Source organism: Capricornis sumatraensis, chromosome 10, assembly GCF_032405125.1.
Source record: "Capricornis sumatraensis isolate serow.1 chromosome 10, serow.2, whole genome shotgun sequence".
NCBI classification, from domain to species: domain Eukaryota; kingdom Metazoa; phylum Chordata; class Mammalia; order Artiodactyla; family Bovidae; genus Capricornis; species Capricornis sumatraensis.
Genome location: NC_091078.1, coordinates 10,136,054 through 10,159,412, shown reverse-complemented (window position 1 = coordinate 10,159,412; position 23,359 = coordinate 10,136,054). Strand labels below are relative to the sequence as shown.

At 45.9% G+C, this 23,359-nt stretch overlaps 1 protein-coding gene across 3 annotated transcripts; it reads right to left on the bottom strand.

Annotated features, from left to right (window-relative positions):
- Window positions 1–864: 864 nt before the first annotated feature.
- LOC138087551 (collectin-46-like) lies at window positions 865–12,385 on the bottom strand. 3 transcript variants are annotated; one of them, XM_068982749.1, is made up of 9 exons: window positions 12,342–12,385; window positions 11,408–11,475; window positions 10,787–10,988; window positions 5,738–5,854; window positions 5,348–5,455; window positions 4,967–5,074; window positions 4,489–4,605; window positions 3,792–3,875; window positions 865–1,404 (listed from the first exon to the last, which is right to left on the bottom strand). In XM_068982749.1, exons 3-9 carry the CDS (start codon window positions 10,983–10,985, stop codon window positions 1,022–1,024), a joined length of 1,116 nt encoding a protein of 371 aa, XP_068838850.1. In that variant the 5' UTR covers window positions 10,986–10,988; window positions 11,408–11,475; window positions 12,342–12,385; the 3' UTR covers window positions 865–1,021. The 3 variants fall into 3 exon arrangements, with proteins under 3 accessions (XP_068838850.1, XP_068838849.1, XP_068838851.1); XM_068982748.1 differs by lacking the exon at window positions 12,342–12,385 and adding an exon at window positions 12,230–12,322; XM_068982750.1 differs by lacking the exon at window positions 12,342–12,385 and adding an exon at window positions 12,230–12,322 and having other exon boundaries at window positions 4,507–4,605.
- Between the last annotated feature and the right edge of the window lie 10,974 nt (window positions 12,386–23,359).

Below are 23,359 nucleotides of genomic sequence, written 5' to 3'. Positions count from 1 at the left end.
ACTTGACAAATACCAGGGGTCCAACCCCGAGGCACCCTGTCTCCTACCTTACTACCCATGCAAGTTCCCTTCCTCTCGGTGTCTTGGATTGCATGTCTGTAAAATGAGAAGGACTATCTCTGAGGCAGAGAGGAGACAAACATCCCTTGAACTTCAAGTCAGGAAGAGGTTGAGGGATGAATCTGAACATGGCTGGACACCCTCTCTGCCTGAAACTTTAGAAGGGATTAGGACTGTGCAGATGGTACATTCTCTGATGAGGCATCCATAGTCACATTGTCATGGGAAGAAAGAAATCCTGGATGGTCAAGGGTGAGGGGAGTCTACTTGGTATAAGCCCACTCAACCTGGCCAGAGAAGTTGGTGCTTCACAGTCAGCCAGAGGCAGCCACGATGACCTCCAAGCCCCAGGGCTACAGCTTGCATTGATGCTAGGAGTCTGGGGTTTGAGGAGAGGTCTGAACAGGGCTCTACCTGAGGGAGGCATCAGTAGAAAGAATTTGAAACCATGGGAGAGAATGAGCCCAAGCCTAGAGTGAATGCAAGGAGAGAAGGGAGCCAGAGCTGAGGCGCCTTCTCCTCCTTGTGGATGTACAGGAGAGGAGGAGAGACGAGTGAAAGAGGCTGAAGGATAAAAAGATTGAAGGCCACAGAGCAAAGGGAAGGAGGTAACAGTGACCAGAGGGGTCAAATGCAGTCCGTGGTTGGCAGAGGTGGAGGGCTAGACACCTGTCTTGTTGAGAAGGAGACACTGGATTTTGCACAGGGGCATCTTGGAGACCTCCTTTTAGCCCTTGCCCCTGAGTCTCAGGGTGCCCCCATTTTTTGTGACAAATCTTCCAGATGTGAAGCCAGTTTCAATCTTTATTCTGAGGGTGGAGTTACATAGGAGGCCTGCCTTGTGGCCTCATCCCGTGGCTCAGTGGGGAAGCCGTGAGCAGCAGAGGGTCATCTTTTTATTGGGATGTTGGCAGCTCACAGCTCTGGGCATTTCCCCCTTCCCTGAGGCAGGTGGGGGAGCTCAAAACTCGCAGATCACGAGGAGTTGCTTACTGCAGGGTATGTCATTCCACTGGCCCTCAGGAGAGATTTCCACACAGTTCTCTGGTTGTCCATCATCGCTGTTGTTGGGCTCCCCACTGGCCCAGTTGGAATAGACCAGTATTTCCCCAGTGGGGTAGGTGAACCTCCCCTCCGTGGAGATGTCATTCATGCTCAGGTAAGCATTCCTTTTGTGGGCTCTGACCAAATGTGTCACGGCCTTGTTCTCAGCTGCAGAGCGTGGGGAGGCCAGCTGTCCCTTAGCCTCTGTGCAGAGCTGCTGGGCATCTGAATATGATTTGACCGCACCTGCTGTCTTGAAGATCTTCTCCCCGACAGCCTGGCCATCAGGGAAGAGCACCGCTAGGGTAAGAGGAGAGTCAGGCTGGGGATGCGGCAGCACCTAGACCTGTGGTTCAGCTGGAGTCCCCAGCTCCCACGAGGGCACCAGGGCACCAGATAGAACAAAAGCAAGGCACTTGGCCCCCAAGCATCCATCATGCAAGAGGTGAGGACCCTGGAACTCAGGAGCTTACGCAGAAGCCCAAAGTCACCCAACTGTCAAATGTAGATGAGGATCAGACCTTGCTGGAGGTGACACTAAATCTCCCACACGTACTTTCTGTTCTTCCCCGTGCTGTTCACGAGAATCCGGCATTTCAATTACTGTGTAAATAGGAAGGACTTTGGCAGGGAAATGACAGTGTAGAGTCCAGGGCCGTTCCTAAGAGTGTGGGAAACACCAACCCGGTGGCTCACTCTTACCCTTGCATGATGACTGGGCATGTGGAGTTTTCAGAGCATTCTGTGCTGTGTGAAGGGGTGAGGAGAAAGGGGAGGACAGGGGTGCATCTGAGAGCAGCCAAGTGCTGGCCTCTGCACCAGGGCAGTCCAGTGTTGGCTTCCATATGTTCACAGGTGATCCTATGGCCAGTCAGCCTCCCTGGACCACTGAGCAGGGGATGACGGCATCTGAGAGCTCTATGTGGGGGCGGGAGGGCAGGGTGGGATCAGCTTTGGAGAGAGCCATGTCTGGCTTCAGAAAGTCATGTGTTCAGCCCTACCCTGGCAATGACAGCCCAGGTGAAAGGGAAAGTCACTTCGCCTTTCAGAGTCTAATCTCATATTTCTAAGGAAAATGTACACTGCAAAACAGTATCCCGTATGTGACGTGTTAAGTATCACTTTTTATTCCATCCCTTCCACACCACTCTGACTCCAGGGTCTGCATGGAAATCTTCAGGGCTCCTAAGAGGGCTCACTGGACTGGTTCGGAACCCAGGCTGCACCCTGACACACTGCCCTTTCCTCTGATTAGCTTCAACAAGCAATTGGATTTTCCACGTAGTCAGGATGGCACCCAGACAGCCCTGGACAAGGTCAGTGCAAGCTCGTGTGCCATGATTGGTTACATCCCATGCATCTGGGTGGGTATGTGTGTGCATGCGTGAATACATCCATGTGTCCATCTGCAGGTACATGGGCTCATTCAAGGTCCATCAGGATGGGTGTGCCTGTGTCTGCATGTGTATTCATCTATGTAGGTGGTGGGGACTGAGTGATGGTGTTTAGGTATGCACATGTGGCCAGCACATATGCCCAAGTTCACCTGTGTTTATAGCAGTCTGCATGAAGGGTTAGTTTTTAAGTTGTGCTCAACTCTTTTTAACCCCATGGACTGAAGCCCACCAGGGACTTCTGTCCATGACATTTTCCAGGCTAGGATATTGGAGTGGTTTGCCATTTCCATTCCAGGGGATCTTCCTGACCCAGAGATCAAACCCAGGTCTCCTGCAATGCAGGCACATTCTTTACCAGCTGAGCTACCAGGGAATGAGATAGTAAGTAGATATGTAAATATGATTGTGCAAGAAGGAAGACATAAACTGCTGAGAATTCTCATCCAACTACTTCAGTACTTAGTTGGCTTGAGTTCCCAGGAGCCAACCCTATGTCTCACCCAATCAGGCCCCTTTATGCTCTGCTCCTTCAGAAAACCCTACTTTTTTTGGATCAGTGAGGTTTGATAATTGATGTGCATTCAAAACTGTCATCAGGGAGAGCAGAGAAGGAGGAGGGGCAGTTGATGCAGTGTCCCAAAGGCACAGGGCACTGAGGTGTGTGCTCCAAGAGGGCTCTGCCTGCTTAGGATCCAGGCTTAGGGAAGAATCTCTGCTTTAAACTCCACAAGAGGTGCACGGGAATCCAGCACGGGCCAGAGACTGGAGGCAGCCTATTCCTTCCAGACCCAGGGACATCTTTAGGGCAAGATACTTGGTGGCCACCCACCAAGGATAGGTCCCCAGCAGCCTTAAATCACACAAGCAGCATCCCACCCCGGCTCTCAGGATCATGTCTGGATTCTCTGCTGCTATGGACTGTGCAGCTTCTTCTCTGGCATTTGCACACCTGGCCCCACAGAGGGGAGAAATGCATCATGGGTTGGGTGACCCCTCATCTGTCATAGGAACACGCCCAGGGTAGGCTGTGGTGAAGGTCTGCTGAACTGGTGACATGGACCGCATCCTCCTCCTTGTCCCGTGCGTCTACTTGAGCTTCTGGAGCACGTGGGACACGGCTCTGTCCCAGCCCTGTCCTTAGCCCCGCTCCTGCCCCATGTCTAGGTCCAGTCCCAGTCATGGTCCCAGCAAGTCCAATTTAGACCCAGCCAAGTGAACTACAAGCCAAGCCTAGACTAAGTCTGAGGCTCATTATCAGGGTCAGGCTCAGGGTCAGGTCCAGGAACTCACCGTTCTTATACTGAGAGAAGGCATTCTGGAAGCGTCGCAGATGTCCCTCTAAGATTGTCACCTGCTGCTTGAGAGCATTGACCTCTGCAGGAGAGAGAGGCCAAGTGAAGACAGATCCAGAACAGCCTGGGGTCACTCAGAGCCCAGGCCTCAAGTGAAGAGTATCCAGGTGGAGCTGCAAGTTAGGGGTGGGGTAAGGAGGTGGAACAGAGTCCTCGGAAGCCCACCTCTGCTGACCTAGCTGGCCTATGCATCCATGGGATTTCCTGTGGTTCTCTTCTGAACAGTATCCCATGAACAGGTCCCTGTGCCTCACTGACTGTGAACCAGATGTCATTTTAATTCCAAATTCTAGGAATCTGATAGCACTTCCTTTTGCATTGCAGGGGGTGATATGGTTGTAGGAGAGGATACACATAGCTTGAGTATTTCCCATCCATTGAGTTATTTGATGTTCAAGGTTATCTGATGAACTGGAGAGGGAGGTTGTCTTGTCATAAAGATCAGATAGAAAATCTGCTCAGGTTGTCCTCCAGCAAGTCATAGAGGCTAAGTCCAGAGTCCACCTCGCCATACACCATGTCAACTTTTCCTGCTTGGACCCCCACCTGTAAATGGATTACCTGAGAGGAGAGCTGAGCTGAATAAGGCCTCCTCCCTGCCCCACACCCTAATGGGGTCCCCAAGGTTTCCTTACCTGCAAGCCCACTCTCACCCTTTTCTCCTCTTTCTCCAGGAGTACCTCTGTCCCCCTTCAGTCCTGGGGGGCCCCTGGCACCTGAAGGCCCCTGTGGACCTATGGCTCCAGCAGGCCCTGGATAAGAGAAGTAGAAATGGGTGAGTGCTGAACATATATTTCAGCATTTTCATGCCCTACCCCCCCAACCTTCACACATGGACTTCCTATCCCCCAGCAGTACGCCTTCCCACATACAAATATCCCTCAGTGCCTGGATCCTCTCCTTGCATCCTCTCTGTACACTGACTGTCCCATAACCTAACAACCAGCCTTCCCTGAACACAGACAGTCCCTGCTGCTCACACCACCCTCTCCCTGGAGACAGACAGTTCCCAAAACCCAACACTGGCTCTCTCCCTAGAATTCCAGCTCTGACCTGGTGACTGATGGTGGTGGGGACAGGGGATTATGAGCCCAGCCCCACGTCATTGCTCACCTGCCGCCCCAGCAGGTCCAGGGCCTCCAGGCTCACCAGGGGCACCTCTCTCTCCTTTGAGGCCTGTGGGGCCTGGGGAGCCCTGCATACCTGGGGTACCCAGTCCTCCTGAGGAAGGAACACATTGGAGGAACATGGCTCAGAGTGTGCTCAGCAGGTACCATTTCCTCAGCAGTGTGGCTTGTCACCCACAGGTCCAGGTGAGAGAGTGACCCGGGAGACTGCTCCTGCCCGCTTGGTCTTCTCTAGGAAATTCAGTCAGTGTGGGAATGTTGGGGGAGAGGCCCAGGCCAGGCCTACCAGGTGTGGAGGTCTCCACCAGGGCTGCCAACATCTCCCCTCCCTTCTCCCTCCCTCACCCACCACATACCACCCTCCTACCTTTGGGCCCAGGTTCTCCTTTGGGGCCTGGTGTGCCTGGAGGTCCCATGCTCCCCTGCCTCCCTGAGGGGCCCTCTCTTCCAGCTGGACCAGGCATACCTGTAGGCCCTGGGGAAAAAGGACCAGCCCAGTCAGTGACACTGAATCTCCGTGGAAGTGGGAATGCATAAAAGATGGGGCTGTAATAGAAGTCAGACAGGCAGCCTCCTCCTAAAGATGTTGCCCTCACTCTCCACCATCCCCAGGAGCTCCAGTCTTCCCTGAAATAACCCCATGCCACCTTGAGAATGACCTTCCTCTTCCTGGGGCAGAATCTGTGCGCGCCTACTGCCATGGCCTAGCGGCAGCACGCCATCTGCAGACACCTGCATTCCATGCCCAGCTGCTCACCAGGTGGTCCAGTGTCTCCCTTTGGTCCAGGTTCCCCAGCAGAGCCATTGTCTCCTTTTGGCCCAGTGGGGCCAGCTGGTCCTGGCATTCCTGCTCGTCCTGCAGGTCCTGGTGAACCTGTGACAAGAAGAGATGGACATAAAGCTGATCCCGGCCCAGGAGGAGCCAGCTGCCTGCAGGGTCAGGACCCTTGCATTCTTTCAGGTTTCTGTAGGGTGTAGACACTCCCCCTCCAGGTGTCTGATCCAGTGGCGATGTAGGAAATGCGTGTTCACGTCTCCATTTTACAGGAGAAGGAACAGGCTTGCAGAACTGGAGGCAGATCCAAACCTAGACCCACCTGACTTTGCATACAATGCACCTGCCCCTGCCCCAAGGCCACGGTATTCATGGCAGGTAAGTCTGTCAGCTTATACCCTGGACCAAGGACTCCCTCCCCTCCCCCTTCCTGGAACCAAAGGTTTATGTCAGAAATGACACCTGACACTTACCACCAGAGAAATAGAAATCAAAAGCACAATGAGCTGTCACCTCACACCTCTCAGAATGGCTATTATCAGACAGCAAATAGGAAGTGCTGGAGAAGTAGAGAAAAGGAAAGCTTTGTGCAGTAGGGATGTAAACTGGAACAGCCACTACGGAGACAGTATGGAGGTTTCTCAGAAAGTTAAAACTAGAGCTACCGTATAATCCATCAGTTCCACTTCTGAGCATTCAACTAAAGAAAATGGAAACACTAACCTGGAAAGATATATGCACCCCCAAGTTAATTACAGCGTCGTTCATGGTGGCCCAGACATGGAGGCAGCCTAGAGCCCAAGTATCTGTGGATGGATGAACGGGTGTAGAAAGTGCAGGGTGCACATACAATGGAACATCATTCAGGCATAAAGGGAACAAAATCCTGCTGTTTGCAGCAACACTGGTGAACCCTGAAGGCGCTGTGCTTAGTGGAATAAGTCACAGAGAAGGCGGCACTATACGATCTCACTCATATGTGAAATCTAAGAAAACAAATGAACAAAAACGACATACTCACAGATACAGAGAACAGATTTGTGGCTGCTAGAGATGGGGTTGAGAAGTGGGCAGAATGGATAGAAATCTTCAAAAGGTACAAGTGTCCAGTTAAAAAACAGTTGAGTCCCAGGAATACAATGTGCAGTGAAGTTACTATAGTTAGTAATCCTGGGTTGCATGCTTGAACATTGCTGAGCAAGCAGATCTTAAAAGTTCTCATCACACACAAATCGTAACTATATGTGTTGATGACTTATTGTGACAATCATGTCACAATATATGCAAATATGAATTCATTATGAGGTACATATGATTCTAATATATTATAGATCAATTCTATTTTAATATAAAGAAGAGAAAAAACTAACATGCTTTTAGAATTATGGAAGATAGATGACATTATTGTGCATTATTAAGTGATAAAAGTAAGTTATAAACACTATTTAATATGATTCGGTTTCTTCAACATGTCCACGCCTGTGTCAGGCATGTGCACATGTAACACACATTGAAAAAGCCACAAGAAGAGCACACACATGTGTTAACAGTTGTTCTTTCTAAGGGGCACAATTCAGGCAATTTTAATTTTCTTCTTTTTGTATTTAGTGACCACATACTAATTTGGAAAAATAACCAAACATTTAAAAAAAATCACATTACCTTAAGAAGGCTGCCTAAGTCTGAAATTATAAGAGATTTGCATTCAAAGACTAAAGGGAGAAATGCCTATTGATTCAAGAATTATACACTCAATTCTGTGAGTTTGGTTATACTTTTTTCATTGAGATAAAATTCACATAATATAAAAATAACCTTTTTTTTTTTTTTTTACTGTGATGTGTAGCTTGCAGGATCTCAGTTCCCCAATCAGGGATTGAACCTGAGGCCTGGCTGTGAGAACACCGAATCCTAACCTCTGGACCTCCAGGAATTACCTGTAATTAGTCATTTAAAGTATACAATTCAGTGGCATTTAGAACATTGACATAATTGTACAACTACCACTACTGTTTAGTTCAAGACTATTTCATTAATCCCAAAGTAAACCTCATACCCATTTATCACTCCATCCCTGCTTCCTCCCAGGCCCTGGCTACCTCTAGGCAGCTGCCTGTCTCTGTTACCTATTCTGGATATTTTATATAAATACATACAATGTATGACCCTTTGTGTCTGCCTTTTTAAACTAGGAGTGACATTCTTGAGGCTCATCCAATTTGCAGCACATCTCAGTACTTCATTCCTTTCTATGGCTGAGAAATGTTCTATAGTATGAATACAATACATTTTCTTTATTCATTCACCGTGGATAAATCTTGATAGACACTTGGGTTGTTTCCATCTTTTGACTGTTGTGAGCAAAGCATTCACGTGCAAAAAGACAACAAAAGAAATCTGTCAGTTACTACTAACTTGTTCAATCACTTATTTGTTCATTTCTTCATTTCATCTCTCTGTGCATTGAGAATCTCTCTGTGGAACATGGCTTTCTGCCTAGCACTGAGCAGGAAGTAAATGTCAGCACCAGGTCCTGGTCTGCAAGGAAGTTGTCACTGAATTTTAAACTGTGAGGTACAGGTTATGAGTGAAGAAAACAGCTTATGAGATGTCCCTCGTCCCATCCGAGCACCCGCAACCCATGGACACACACGTACTCATAGGAAACAGGACTTCAAGGCTGAAGAGGATTCAGAGACCTGGAGAGGAGAGATGACATTTCAGATCTGGAAACCACTCCCCCAGGGTAAGAAGGGCCAGGCTTGCCTGGGAAAGACTGTGCAGGTGGTTGGAGACTGGGGTATTTGATGCGTGGTGAGAGCCTCTGTGCTGGACATTGTGTCTTGCTCATAGTTCCAGTTCTCACTAGGCAATTAATGGGAGCCTGGAGGATGGACCCCGCATTCCAGACCCCCTGGTGCAGTGTGCTCAGGCAGAGACACCTGGTCCCTGGCTGAGCCTCTCCTGGGCTTTTCCCTGGCTGGGGAGGGCAGCAGGTATCTTGGAAGCAAGTCACTCCTTAGAAGGGAGCATTAGAGGTTGCCCATCCTTTGGAACTGTGGTGTTGGAGAAGACTCTTGAGAGTCCCTTGGACTGAAAGGAGATCCAGTCAGTCCATTCTGAAGGAGATCAGCCCTGGGATTTCTTTGGAAGGAATGATGCTAAAGCTGAAGCTCCAGTACTTTGGCCACCTCATGCGAAGAGTTGACTCATTGGAAAAGACTCTGATGCTGGGAGGGATTGGGGGCAGGAGGAGAAGGGGACGACAGAGGATGAGATGGCTGGATGGAGTCACGGACTCGATGGACGTGAGTCTGAGTGAACTCCGGGAGTTGGTGATGGACAGGGAGGCCTGGCGTGCTGCGATTCATGGGGTCGCAAAGAGTCGGACACAACTGAGCGACTGAACCGAACTGAACTGAACTGTTCTGAATCCTTTGGACAGGCTTCCCTGGTGGCTCAGAGGTTAAAGCATCTGCCTGCAATGCAGGAGACCTGGGTTCAATCCCTGGGTTGGGAAGATCTCCTGGAGAAGGAAATGGCAACCCACTCCAGTATTCTTGCCTGGAGAATCCCATGGACAGAGGAGCCTGGTGGGCTACAGTCCATGGGGTTGCAAAGAGTCGGACATGACTGAGCGACTTCACTATCCTTTGCACAACCATGGAGGCTATGAGAGCAGGGAGGGAGAAGAAGGGATACTTTTCAATTTATGGCCTCTCAGGGAGCTAGAGAGAGCTGGTGCCTTGAATACCACCCCTCCTCTGAGATCACTTCTTGGTGGCCTTCTCAAGCCCTAACCCATTTATGTTGGAAGCTGCTTTCTTTCTAAAAGACAGATACTTGTCTCTTACCCTACAAATCCTGGGGATGTTATGTATTCTTTTCAGCTTTAATGTTGTTCGTTTCTTTCCTCTCCAATCAAAACACAAACTCCAGAAAGAAAAAAGACCTCAGTTGATCCCCCATCACCCTGGCCCAGGGCCATGGTGGTCCCCTTGTCCTTGTCGCTGGTTCATCAAATTCTCACTTCTTGCCAGTAAAAACCAGATCTTCTCCTGTGGGGCAGTGTTTCCAGAAAATTCCCTTAATAATCAATACATTTGGAAACCTCAGGAGAATTCAGCTGGTTGGGACAGCAGAAGGATAAAACTTTATCTGGAAGACCCACCAAAAAAATGAAGCCTTGGCTCAATTCTTTGTCACTGTGTGGTTGATATTATTCTCATCTACAGATGATTAAACTGAAACTTACAACACTGTCATCAGTTTAAAAATATTTAACATTCTTCAGAGGCAACATTTAATACGAATGAAGAACAGTTAAGTTTTGGAGTGTGTGTACTCAGTCGCATCTGACTCTTTGTGCATTGCAGCCTGACAGATTGTGGCCTGTGGATTGTAGCTGTCCATGATATTCTCCAGGCAATAACAGAGTGAGTTGCCATTTTCTATCCAGGCGATTGTCCCAACCGTGGGATCAAACCCATATCTCCTATGTCTCCTACATGAGTGTACTAAGGCACTTCAGACGTGTGCAACCCAGTGGCCCAAAGCCTGCCAGGCTCCTCTGTCCATGGGATTCTCCAAGCAAGAATACAGGAGAGGGTTGCCATGCCCTCCTCCAGGGGACCTTTCTGACCCAGGGATCGAACCTGCATCTCTTACATCCCCATTCACTGGCAGTCAGGGTTTTACCACTAGCACCACTTGGTAAGCCCAGTGAGTTCTGCAGCAGGGGACTCCAAATACCAGTCATCTTCTCATTGTTTGTACATTCTTGGGGTGGTTGGGGTCAGAAGATCCTAGGGGAGGAATCAGCACAGGTGGTTATGGAGCTGGGGACTTGGGCAAGCCAGTCTTTGCCAACCAGTAAAGCCATGTCTCAGGTGGACTGAAGATCTGGGGGAAACCCACCCTCCTGGAAAGACCATCTTCAAGGTTTCCACAGAAGATTCAGAGTTTTGGGGTTGGTTACAATTCCAGTGCCCACCCCTTCCCATCAGGGCAAGCCCATGGTCCCAGCTCTACCTTGATCCCCCTTCTCTCCCCGGGGGCCTTCTTTCCCATCTTGTCCATCACGACCAGGCAAGCCATTCTCCGGGGGGCTACACATAACCAGGGTACAGGCGTTGGGCAGTATTTTCTGGGAATAGAACGTCATTTCTGCTCCCAGGGATCTCCAGGGCTGTGTGAGCAGGAGCAGCGCAGAGAGATGGAGGAGAAGCATGTCCTGGGCAGAGGAACAGAGAGAGGGGCTGCTCTTGGTCCAAGGACGAGGATTAGGGCTGGCCCAGCTCCTGGAGGGCAGGAGAAGCCCTTCCCTCATCTCCTCTCCCATCCTCTGGGGCCAAGAGAAGCAGGGTTCCGAAAGCAGTTTAGGGAAAGTGAGGATAAGGTCTGGCCAGGGAGGACATGAGCGGACCAGCCGGGCCTCTGACCTGGTCTGCCAGCACATGACTCTACCCTCAGACGCTCTGTGTCATCCCTCTTTGGGCTTGTCATCCCTGCCAGGGGCACTGTGATCAGGATATAGAATTCCTCACTGAGGCCATTGTCACCCCAGGAGGGACTCACTGAGGGCCCTTGGGTGGGACCCTTCCCTCTCTGGGCCTCTTATCCCTTTTTATATCCGTAAGTCCGATGCTTTACCTCTTACAATGCTGGCTTGTTTCCTCTCGCTGCTCTGGACAGGCTAGGACTGGAGTCTGCAGTGCTATCTAAAAAAAAAAGCCAGAGTGCTAATGCTTGGTAAGGTCTGTCCTGTGCACAGAATGGGGCGTGACTGCTTATATTCCAGGATTTGTCATTCCTGGGCTCCACCAGGAAAGTTCCTGGCACACCTAGAGTCCTGCCCAGGCCTCCTGAGAGGACTTGGGACAGGGGCCTCTTAGTAGAGAGGATGTGTAAGATGGGTGCCATCAGGGGGAAGCTGGCTTCAGAGGAGGAAAGCCCATGTCCAATAGAGCTTCTGGTTACCATCAGAAAGGGACTCAGGGGCTCAGTGAGATCAGGGTGCGGGACGTGGGTCACTGCCAGTGTTGGGCTTCTTTCCTCTCTCAGAGAGAAACTGTAATGTTTAGAGAATGTAAAAGAATCATGGAAGTTGCAGAGACCTGGAGGAAAGCCCGAGGGACCTGTGCAAAGGACCGAGGGTTGCCAAGCAGGCTGAGGTGGTGGGAGGGAAGGGGCTTTCTGGCCAGAGAAGGGCCTCCTTCCAAGAGGACGATGAATTGCATTTTCCACGGGGACAATGGCATCAGAGATCTGGTTGGATGTCACATCCAACTCTCCCCTTCTCTCAGCCCAGGAAACACATCTCCCACCAAACAAAAGAAACACAGTGCTGAGCATCCATTATTACCTTGTGCCCCTCCTCCAACACTCACCCTCCTAGACTGGAACAGCTATATAGACCCTGCCTTCCTCAGCACCAGTAGGATAAAGCACCCATTCAGGCAGGAAGATACTCACTGGACCCAGGAAAGCAAATTGAGAGGTTAGGACAGAAACACAGTTGCTTCCTCTAGGGTTTCAGAACCTCCACACAAAGTGAAGTTCCTCAGCGACTATTGACTATTTATACCTGTGCAGTAACCTGAGGTTCCAGTGCCAGTTTCCAGAGAAAAGAAGAACAAATTATGGCTTGTTGACTCAGTCAATTTCTCCCCCACCTGGGTTCTGGACACATTGGTGTTCATGGCACTAAACACACACTAGAGTTCAAAGAGCACCCTCAGCCCACGATCGCATTGGTTCCTCACTGCAGCCCTGAGAGTTTAGTGGCAGCGTCAGTGTCTGTGTTTCACGGATGTCCAGGAATCCAAGGTCCAGAGAAGACCAGCAAGTTGCACAATAATCTGGAACTCTTGCAAAAGCAGCCTGTCTCTGCAGAGTCCAAGAAACAGCACCCGCTGTGCCCATTTCTCTTCCTTCTCACTCAACATTACTGCTCAGACACTAGGAAAGAGCTGGGAGCTGCCTGGCAGATCTGAGCCGCAGTAGGGAAGGTAGAGGGGCTGCTGAGGCAACAGCCTGTAGGGGGCAGTGTCTGGGGGAACTGCCACCCAACAGGGGTCACTCTTTTGCTTTCTGCTGTAACTAGGACAGCCCTCCACTTGCCTTTTATAGGATTGTTGTTGTTCAGTGGTTAAGTTGTGTCTGACTCTTTGTGACCCCATGGACTTCAGCATGCCATGTGTCCCTCAGTTCAGTTCAGTTGCTCAAGTTATGTCCAACTCTTAGACCACATGGACTGCAGCAAGCCAGGCTTCCTTGTCCATCACCAATTCCCGGAGCTTACTCAAACTCATTTTCATCGAGTCGGTGATGCATTCAACCATCTCATCCTCTGTTGTCCCATTTTCCTCCCACCTTCAATCTTTTCCAGCATCAGGGTCTTTTCAAATGAGTTAGTTCTTTGCATCAGGTGGCCAGAGTATTGGAGCCATCCTCCCTTAACTTGACCGCCCTAGTCTCTCCACTGTTTTAGCTGGTGTTTCTCCATTATGTGGCCGTCGTGGCCAGTTTGGATCCCCAAGCTGCTGATACACTGTTGTAACCATCACAGGGAAATGCTCATTCCCAGTGACTGTGGGCTAGTTGTTAGCATCTCTGCTTGCTTGTAGTTCCCTGTGACTTATTTCTTCCATCAACCCTTCCCTTAGATCTCCACATCAGCAACCCGAGGTCTCCAGCCTCCCTTTGGCCACCTCATTGGATGTGCTGACCTGCTCCTGGGCTTTGATGTTACTTGTATTTTATGGAACCTATGATGTCAGCTTTCCTCAAAGGTAAGGAAAGGTCTTCTCTTTTCTATATTGCAGTTTTTGGAAGCAAGATCCTGTAGCTCAGGACCTGGGCCCCTAAAGCTTGAGCTCTTCTCTATTCTATAAATAACACCAGCCCCCTCTATTCTAGGATGTTCAAATACCACTGAGAGATCTAATCAGCATGGAGGTTGAACTGAACCCTGCTCTCTTCTCCCCACAAAGCCTAATTGTTAAGTCTTATCCTGGTTACTAGACAAACTCTCCTTTTATATGGTGACTTTCATTTCAGGAGTCCTATACTTCATCTCAGGAGAAGGCAATGGCAACCCACTCCATGACTCTTTCCTGGAAAATCCCATGGATGGAGGAGCCTGGTGGGCTGCAGTCCATGGCGTTGCTAGGAGTTGGACATGACTGAGCGACTTCACTGTCACTTTTCACTTTCTTGCACTGGAGAAGGAAATGGCAACCCACTCCAGTGTTCTTGCCTGGAGAATCCCAGGGGTGGGGGAGCCTGGAGGGCTGCTGTCTCTAGGGTCGCACAGAGTCCGACACGACTGAAGTGATTTAGCAGCAGCATACTTCATCTCTTCCTGCAAGTTGGCTTCTATTAACTCCTTCTTCCTAGACTGTCAAATACATCCTTCATGCCCTTGGACCCCAGTATAGCACAGAATATGATGTTTCCTTTGTGTGACTTCACATTCCAAGGGAGACCAGTTCTATTTATGATCAAACCCAGACACTCCTGTGTCAGTGATACCCTTTGCTTTTCTCAATCCCACCGACACAGGTGAGAAGAATCAGATTTTAAATGGTGATCACAATGGCTTTCACAAAGAGGATCACTGGACCACCCTCTCTTCCCACACAGAATCCTGAATGACTGCACAGTTTCTCTAGGGGCTGATCACTGGTGCCGTACTGCAGTCCTAGCAACATCCACTGTCCCTGGTGGACTTCATTAGCTGCACTTTCCTCAGAGCTAAGCTGTGTAGCCTCTGGTATTTTTCCAGATGCTTGTGCATATTACTGGTGAAGCTCCCAGGTCAGTGGGCCCATGCAGGATCAGACCACTCAAGATGGCTTCCTCTTGTTCTCTGTTCATCCCCCTGCTAAACCAGTCCCTGCAAGGGATCCTCCCTAGGGTATCAATGGATATCTCAGCAGAAATTTCATAGTTCACGGGAGAGTGGAATGAAATACTTCAGTTGCCTTAGGGGTATAGATCACTCTCTTACAGGCCTCAGAATATTATGAAACATCCTTTACAATTTCAGATGGGGTATATGGCTCAGTTTCTTTAGAGTCACAGGATTTCACAGACTGCATGTAATCATTGGATCTGTTTCCTTATTATGTGCTTCATAAGTCAGTTAAGGTATTACTTTACATTTAAACACCACTTCAACTTCAAAGCTGCTGTCTGATACTGGCACTTTGCTGATGTAGTATGACTATTCTTTTATGTATCTATTTATTGATGAGATTCATATTTTTTTATTATTAAATAGTACAATTGACTTCCAACCAATTCGTTTTGGTGCAACCTGAAAAAGCATAGTAAATCTAATAATAACATTATTAACAAATATTAACCTCATTGCTTATAATTGTTGCTTTGGTCCCCAAACTAAATATTTATACAAAAAAACCCAAGTCCTTATGAACGTGGTTTTGATCCTATAGAATCAACATGTCTTCCTTTTTCTATATAGTTTTTCTGGTAGCCATTACCTTCCTCTTTGACTTAGAAACTGCATTCCTCTTACCCCTCCCCGGAGCATCCCACACAAACTGTCTAAAAACTATGCTCACTGTAGCCTTATTTCTAATCCTTTTATTAGCAATAAACCTGGCTTATGAATGAATTCCAAAAGGACTGGAATGAACCGGAATATGGTAATTTAAAGTGAAAATAAATTATTTTGACTCCTTAGACTATGATTAAATTCATAATTACCAAGTGTTTCTAGTATAAACATAATCATAGCATTTACAGTATCTCTTATAGGACTATGAATGTATCAGTCTCATATGATATCATCACTATTATGCTTAGAGGGCACAGTGTTATCAATATTCATTATAGCAAGCCTGATAATCTTAAAAACATTTTACCTAACCAATATAATATCAATTGCCCCATTAGTATTTGCAGGCTGTGAGGATGCACTCAGATTATCCCTATAGTAATAGTATTAAATATGTATGGGACTCCCCTGATGTCTCAGTGGGAAAGAATCTACCCTCAGTGCAGGAGCTGAAGGAGCCACCAGTTTGATCCCTGGGTCAGGCAGATCCCCTGGAGGAGGGCATAGCAACCCACTGCAGTATTCTTGCCTAGAGAATCCCATGGAGAGAGGAGCCTGGCGGGCTGCAGTCCATAGGGTTGCAGAGTTGGACACGACTGAAGCGGTGTGGCGCATATGCATGTATGGTACTGATTACATATAAAATCTCAACTTGCTCCAGTGCTAAAAATACTTCCCACAATGATATTAATACCCCTAACTTGATCCAAAAATAACAATCGGAATCAACACTACCACCTACAGCCTATTAGTGAGCCTCACAAGTCTACTGCTCCTCAGCCAGTTGAATGATGATGGCCTTAACTTCTCATTAATATTTAACACCATTACTAATTTTGACGGCATGACTCTTGCCCCTAATACTAATAACTAGGCAATGTCACCTACCCAAAGAATCAACCTGAAAAAAGCTAGATGTTACCTTGCTAATTTTATTACAAATATTCCGAATCATAACATTTACTGCTATTTTTGTTGTTCAGTTGCTGAGTTGTGTCCAACTCTTTGCAACCCCATGAACTGCAGCACACCCGGCTTCCCTGTCCTTCACTATCTCCCAGAGTTTGCTCAAACTCAACATCCATTGAGTCAATGATACCTTCCAACCTTCTCATCCTCTGTCTAGAATTAATCTTATTCTATATACTATTTGAAGCAACACTATTCCTAACACTTCTCATCATCATTACCTGATGAGGTAATCAAACAGAACACCTTAACGCAGGTCTTTATTTTTTATTCTATACCCTAGTAGGATCTCTCCCACTTTTAGTAGCACTAGTTTATATTCAAAATATTACAGGCTCTCTAAATTTCTTAATACTTCAGTGTTGAATCCAAGCAATATCTGATTCCTGATCTAATGTTTTCATATGACTAGCATGCATAATAGCCTTTATGGTAAAAATGCCACTGGACAGCCTTCATTTATGATTACCCAGAGCACATGTAGAGGCCCCCATTGCAGGTTCCATAACATTTGCAGCCAGGAAGTTACGGCATATTACAAATTACAATACTACTAATTCCCCTAGTAGATTTTATAGCATATCCTTTTCTCCTATTATCCCTATGAGGTATAATTATAACCAGTTCAATTTGTATGTCAAACAGACCTAAAATTATTTATCACATATTCCTGTATCAGTCACATAGCCACATAGTTATTCTTATTCAAACACCTTGAGGTTATATAGGAGCCTCCACTCTAATAATTGCTCATAGCCTTCGGTTTAGCAAATTCAAATTATGAGTGAATTCATAGCCAAACAATAATCTTAGCCTGAGGCCTACAAGCCTTCCTCCCACTAACGGCAACCTGATAGTTACTAGCAAGTTTGAGGAATTTAGCTCTACCCCCAACCATCCGTCTGACTGACCTATTTGTAGTATATCATCCTTCTCATGATCAATTATTGCAATTATCCTAATAGGGATTAATATAGTAACCACTGCCTTGTTGTTGTTGTTTAGTAGCTAAGTCATGCCCACCTCTTTAGTCGGTGAACTGTAGCCCACCAGGCTCCTCTGACCATGGGACTTCTAGGGAAAAATACTGGAGTGGGTTGCCATATCTTTCTCCAGGAGATCTTCCTGACCCAAGGATTGAACCTGCGTCCCCAGCAGTAGCAGGCAGATCCTTTCCCAATGAGTCACCAGAAAAGCCCAATCATTGCTGTATATTCTCTGTGCTGGGCTTAGTGCTTAGTCATGTCTGACTCTTTGGGGCCCCATGGACTGCAACCCGCCCTTTTCCTCTGTCCATGGGGATTCCCCAGGCAAGAATACTGGAGTGGGTTGCCATGCCCTCCTCCAGGGGATCTTCCCAACCCAGGGATAGAACACAGGTGTCTCACATTGCAGGTGGCTTCTTTACTGACTGAGCCACCAGGAAAGCCCTATATTCTCTACGTATACTATTCATAACGCAACAAGGCACACACACACATCATGTTAATACCTTGCCACCTTTTACATGAGAAAATGCCCTCATAACACTTCATATTTTACCTTTTCTACCTCTGTTACTAAATCCCCAAGTCATTGTACTGTAAATGTAGTTTAAGAAAAACACTAGACTGTGAATCTAGTAACAGAAGACTTAGCCTTCTTATTTACTGAAAAAGCATATGAGAACTGCTGACTCATGCCTCCATGCCTAAACAACATAGTTTTTTCAAACTTTTAAGGATGGCAGTTATCCATTGGTCGTAGGAACCAAAAAGTTGGTGCAACTCCAAATAAAAATAAACTTATTTTCCTCTTTCACAATAGTTCACTATTTATATTAAAATACCAATTATAATAATGGGTATCAACATCATAAGAGTGAAAAGTTCCCAACATATGTAAAAACCACAATCTCACATGCTTTTGTTATCAGTTTAATCCCAATAATAATATTTATCCATGTAGGCCAAAAAATAATTATCTCACACTGACACTGAATCACCATCCAAACCCTCAAATTATCACTCAGCTTCAATATAGACCATTTTTAGTAATATTTGTACCAGTAGCATTGTCACAGGATCCATTATAGAGTTCTCAATATGATACATACACTCAGATCCTAATAATATCAATTGCTTTTTCAAATATTTACTCCTCTTTCTTATCACAGGACTGATTCTTGTTACTACTAATAACCCTTTCCAACTTTTCATTGGGTGAGAGCAAGTCGAAAGATTATATCTTTCCTGCTTATTGAATGGTACAGACAAGAAGATGCAAATACAGCTGCTCTATAAGCAATTCTATTTACAACCGCATTGGAGATACTTGACTTGTTGTAGCAATAGCATGATTTCTGTTTAATTTAATGCATGAGATCTACAAGAAGTCTTGATATTTGACCTAAATCCCTCGAATCTACCCCTACTAGCACTCGTACTGGCTGTCACTGGAAAATCCTCCCAGTTTGGCCTGCACCCATGACCTCCCTCAGCATTAGAAGGCCCTGCCCATGTCTCAGCCCCACTCCACTCAAGCACAGTAGTGGTAGCAGGTATTTTCTTGCTCATCTTCTTTTATCACTTGGCAGAAAATAATAAACTTATCAAAACACTAACACTGTATTTAGGAGCCATTACTACATTGTTTATGGCAATATACACTCTTACGAAAAATGACATTAAAAAAATAGTTGCTTTTTCCACTTCAATCCGACTTATAACAGTAACAAATGGCATTAACCAACCCTACCTAGCATTTCTTCACACTTAACCTTAGTTAAAGCCATATTATTTATATACTCTGAGTCTATTGTTCATACCCTAAACTTTAAGCAAGATATTTGATAAACAGGAGACCTATTTAAAGCAATATCCTTTACTACCACAGCCCTTATATTGGCAGCTCAGCCCTAACAGGAATGCCTTTCTTTACTGGATTTTACTCTTAAGATCTAATTGTTGAACATGCTAACACATCCTATGCCAAAGCCTAAGTTCCTCTAATAACTCTAATTGCCACATCCCTCACAGCTATCTGTAGCATTTATATCATCATCTTTGCACTACTGGAACAACCTGACTTTTCCACCTTAACTTTAATGAAAATAACCCTCTTTTAGTCAGTTCCATAAATATCTGTTAATTGGAAACATCTTTGCTGGATTATTATTTCCAATAGTATCCCCCCACCAGCAATCCCCCCAAATAACTGTACATTATTATTAATAATTAAAACTAACTGTCCTTGCCGTAACTGTTCTAGGTTTTACTCTGGCGTTCAAAATTAATGCTACCACAGAAAATTTAAAGTTTAATTACTCTTCAAATACATTCAAAGTTTGCAGTCACTTAGGGTATTTCCCCATTATCATACAGTGTTCGTCACCCTACTGAAATCTATTCGAAAGCCAAATATCATCATCTTCCCTCTTAGACTTGACTAGAAAATATTCTGTCAAAAACTACTCTCATTCAAATAAAAACCTCTACATTAGTATCAGACCAAAAAGGTTTAATCGAATTATATTTCCTCTCATTCCTCATTACTCTCTTCCTAAGCATCAGTTCAGTTCAGTCGCTCAGTCCTGTCCGACTCTTTGTGACCCCATGAATCACAGCAAGCCAGACTTCCCTGTCTGTCACCAACTCCCAGAGTTCACTCAAACTCATGTCCATCGAGTCAGTGATGCCATCCAGCCATCTCATCCTCTGTGGTCCCCTTCTCCTCCTCCCCCCAATCCCTCCGAGCATCAGGGTCTTTTCCAATGAGTCAACCCTTTGGATCAGTTGGCCAAAGTATCAGAGTTTCAGCTTTAGCATCAGTCCTTCCAATGAACACCCAGGGCTGATCTCCTTTAAGAGGGACTGGTTGGAGCTCCTTGCAGTCCAAGGGACTCTCAAGACTCTTCTCCAACACCACAGTTCAAACGCATCAATTCTTTGGCGCTCAGCTTTCTTCACAGTCCAACTCTCACATCCATACATGTCTACTGGAAAAACCATAGCCTTGACTAGACGGACCTTTGTTGGCAAAGTAATGTCTCTGCTTTTTAATATGCTATCTAGGTTGGTCATAACTTTTCTTCCAAGGAGTAAGCGTCTTTTAATTTCATGGCTGCAGTCACCATCTGCAGTGATTTTCAAGCCCCCCAAATAAAGTCAGCCACTGCTTCCACTGTTTCCCCATCTATTTGCCATGAAGTGATGGGACCAGATGCCAAGATCTTCGTTTTCTGAATGTTGAGCTTTAAGCCAACTTTTTCACCCTCCTTTTTCACTTTAATCAAGAGGCTTTTTAGTTCCTCTTCACTTTCTGCCATAAGGGTGGTGTCATCTGCATATCTGAGGTTATTGATATTTCTCCCGGCAATCTTGATTCAAGCTTGTGCTTCTTCCAGCCTAGCGTTTCTCATGATGTACTCTGCACATAAGTTAAATAAGCAGGGTGACAATATACATCCTTGACGTACTCCTTTTCCTATTTGGAACCAGTCAGTTGTTCCATGTCCAGTTCTAATTGTTGCTTCCTGACCTGCATATAGGTTTCTCAAGATGCAGGTCAGGTGGTCTGGTATTCCCATCTCTTTCAGAATTTTCCACAGTTTATTGTGATCCACACAGTCAAAGGCTTTGGCATAGTCAATAAAGCAGAAATAGATGTGTTTCTGGAGCTCTCTTGCTTTTTTGATGATCCAGCAGATCATAAGCATAATTCTATTTAATTACCATGAGTAATCTCCATAATAACCATAACACCAATAAGCAATGATCAACCAGTAACAATTACTAATCAAGTACCATAAGTACATAGTGCTGCGATCCCCATAGTCTCTTCACTAGAAAAAATAGAATCACTGATACCATAAATTACCCAAACTCCCAAACCATTCAACTTAAACACAATCACCACCTCCTCACCTTTTAAAACATAGAATACCATTGAAAAAAACTCTATTATTAAAACCTGAAAGAAAGGCTCCTAATACAGTCTTATTGGAAATCCAAACTTCAGGAAACTGCTCAGTAGCCAGAGCTATCAGATAACCAAAACCACTGATATCCCCCCTAAATAAATAAAAAACACGACACGATTAAACCTAAAAATGATCCACCAAAATTTGACACAATTCCACAGCCAACACCACCACCTACAATCAACCCAAGTCCACCATGAATAGGTGAAACTTTTAAAGAAAAACCCACAAAACGAATCATAAATACTCTCCAGGCCAAAATACTGGAGTGGGTAGCCTATCCCTTGTCCAGGAGATCTTCCCAACTCAGGAATTGAACTGGGGTCTCCTGCATTGCAGGTAGATTCTTTACCATCTGAGCCACAAGGGAAGCCCAGTTGGTAAAGTGTCTGCCTACAACCTGTGGGAGACCCAGGTTCCATCCCTGGGTCGGAAAGACCCCCTGGAGAAGGAAATGGCGACCCACTCTACACTCTTGCCTGGAAAATCCCATGGATGGAGAATCCTGGTAGGCTACAGTCCATGGGGTCACAAAGCGTCGGCCACGACTGAGCGACTTCACTTACTCACTCTTTACCAACTGAGCTATCAGGAAAGCCCAATAAAAATAGTACCTAAATATAATTTATGTTATCATTATTGTTACATGGAATCTAATGGCATGAAAAACCATTGTTGTTATTCAACTACAAGAACACTAAGGGCCAACATCTGAAAATCACACCTCTTAATAAAAATTATTAACAATACATTCATTGATCTCCCAGGCCCCACAAACATTTCATTAGGATTAAATTTTGGCTTCTTACTGGGTATTTGTTTAGTTTTACAAATCTTAACAGGCTTGTCCCTGGCAATGCACTACACATTAGGTACAATAACTGCCTTCTCATCAGTTACACGTATCTGCCAAGATGTAAATTATGGATGAATTATTTGATATATGCATGCAAACAGAGCTTCTATATCCTTTGTCTATTTATCTATATAGGACGCAGACTATATTACAGATCCTATGTTTTTCTAGAAACATGAAACACCAGAGTTATTCTATTATTCCTAGTTACAGCTACAGCATTTAGAGGTTATGTATTACCCTGAGGACAAATATCATTTTGAGGGGCAACAGTCATTACCAGTCTTCTCTCAGCAATGTCATACTTTGGTACAAACCTTGTTGAATGGATCTGAAGTGTTTTTTTGGTAGACAAAGCAACTCTTTCATGATTCTTTGCTTTCCACTTTATTCTTCCATTTATCATCACAACACTAACTGCTGTCCACTTACTATTCCTTGATGAAACAGAATCTAATATTCCCATAAGAATCTCATCTGATATAGACAAAATTCCATTTCAACTAGTATACAATTAAAGACATCTTAAGTACCTTATTACTAGTTCTAGCATTAATAATATTAGTCCTATTTTCATCTGATTTATTAGGAGATCCTGACAATTACACCCAGCAAATCCTCTCAGTACACTACCTCACACTGAACCAGAATGGTACTTCTTATTTGCATGTACAATAGTACAATCCCCAATAAAATAGGAGGGGTACTAGCCTTAGTTGTTTCGATCCTAGTCCTAGTACTATTAATAATACCATTGCTTCACACATCCAACAACACAGTGACTCACATTCTTACCTCTCCAGTTCAGTCACTCAGTCGTGTCTGACTCTTTGCGACCCCATGAATCGCAGCACCCCAGGCCTCCCTGTCCATCACCAACTCCCAGAGTTCACTCAGACTCACGTCCATCGAGTCAGTGATGCCATCCAGCCATCTCATCCTCTGTCGTCCCCTTCTCCTCCTGCCCCCAATCCCTCCCAGCATCAGAGTCTTTTCCAATGAGTCAACTCTTCGCATGAGGTGGCCAAAGTACTGGAGTTTTAGCTTTAGCATCATTCCTTCCAAAGAAATCCCAGGGCTGATCTCCTTCAGAATGGACTGGTTAGATCTCCTTGCAGTCCAAGGGACTCTCAAGACTCTTCTCCAACACCACAGTTCAAAAGCATCAATTCTTGGGCGCTCAGCCTTCTTCAGAGTCCAACTCTCACATCCATACATGACCACGGGAAAAAC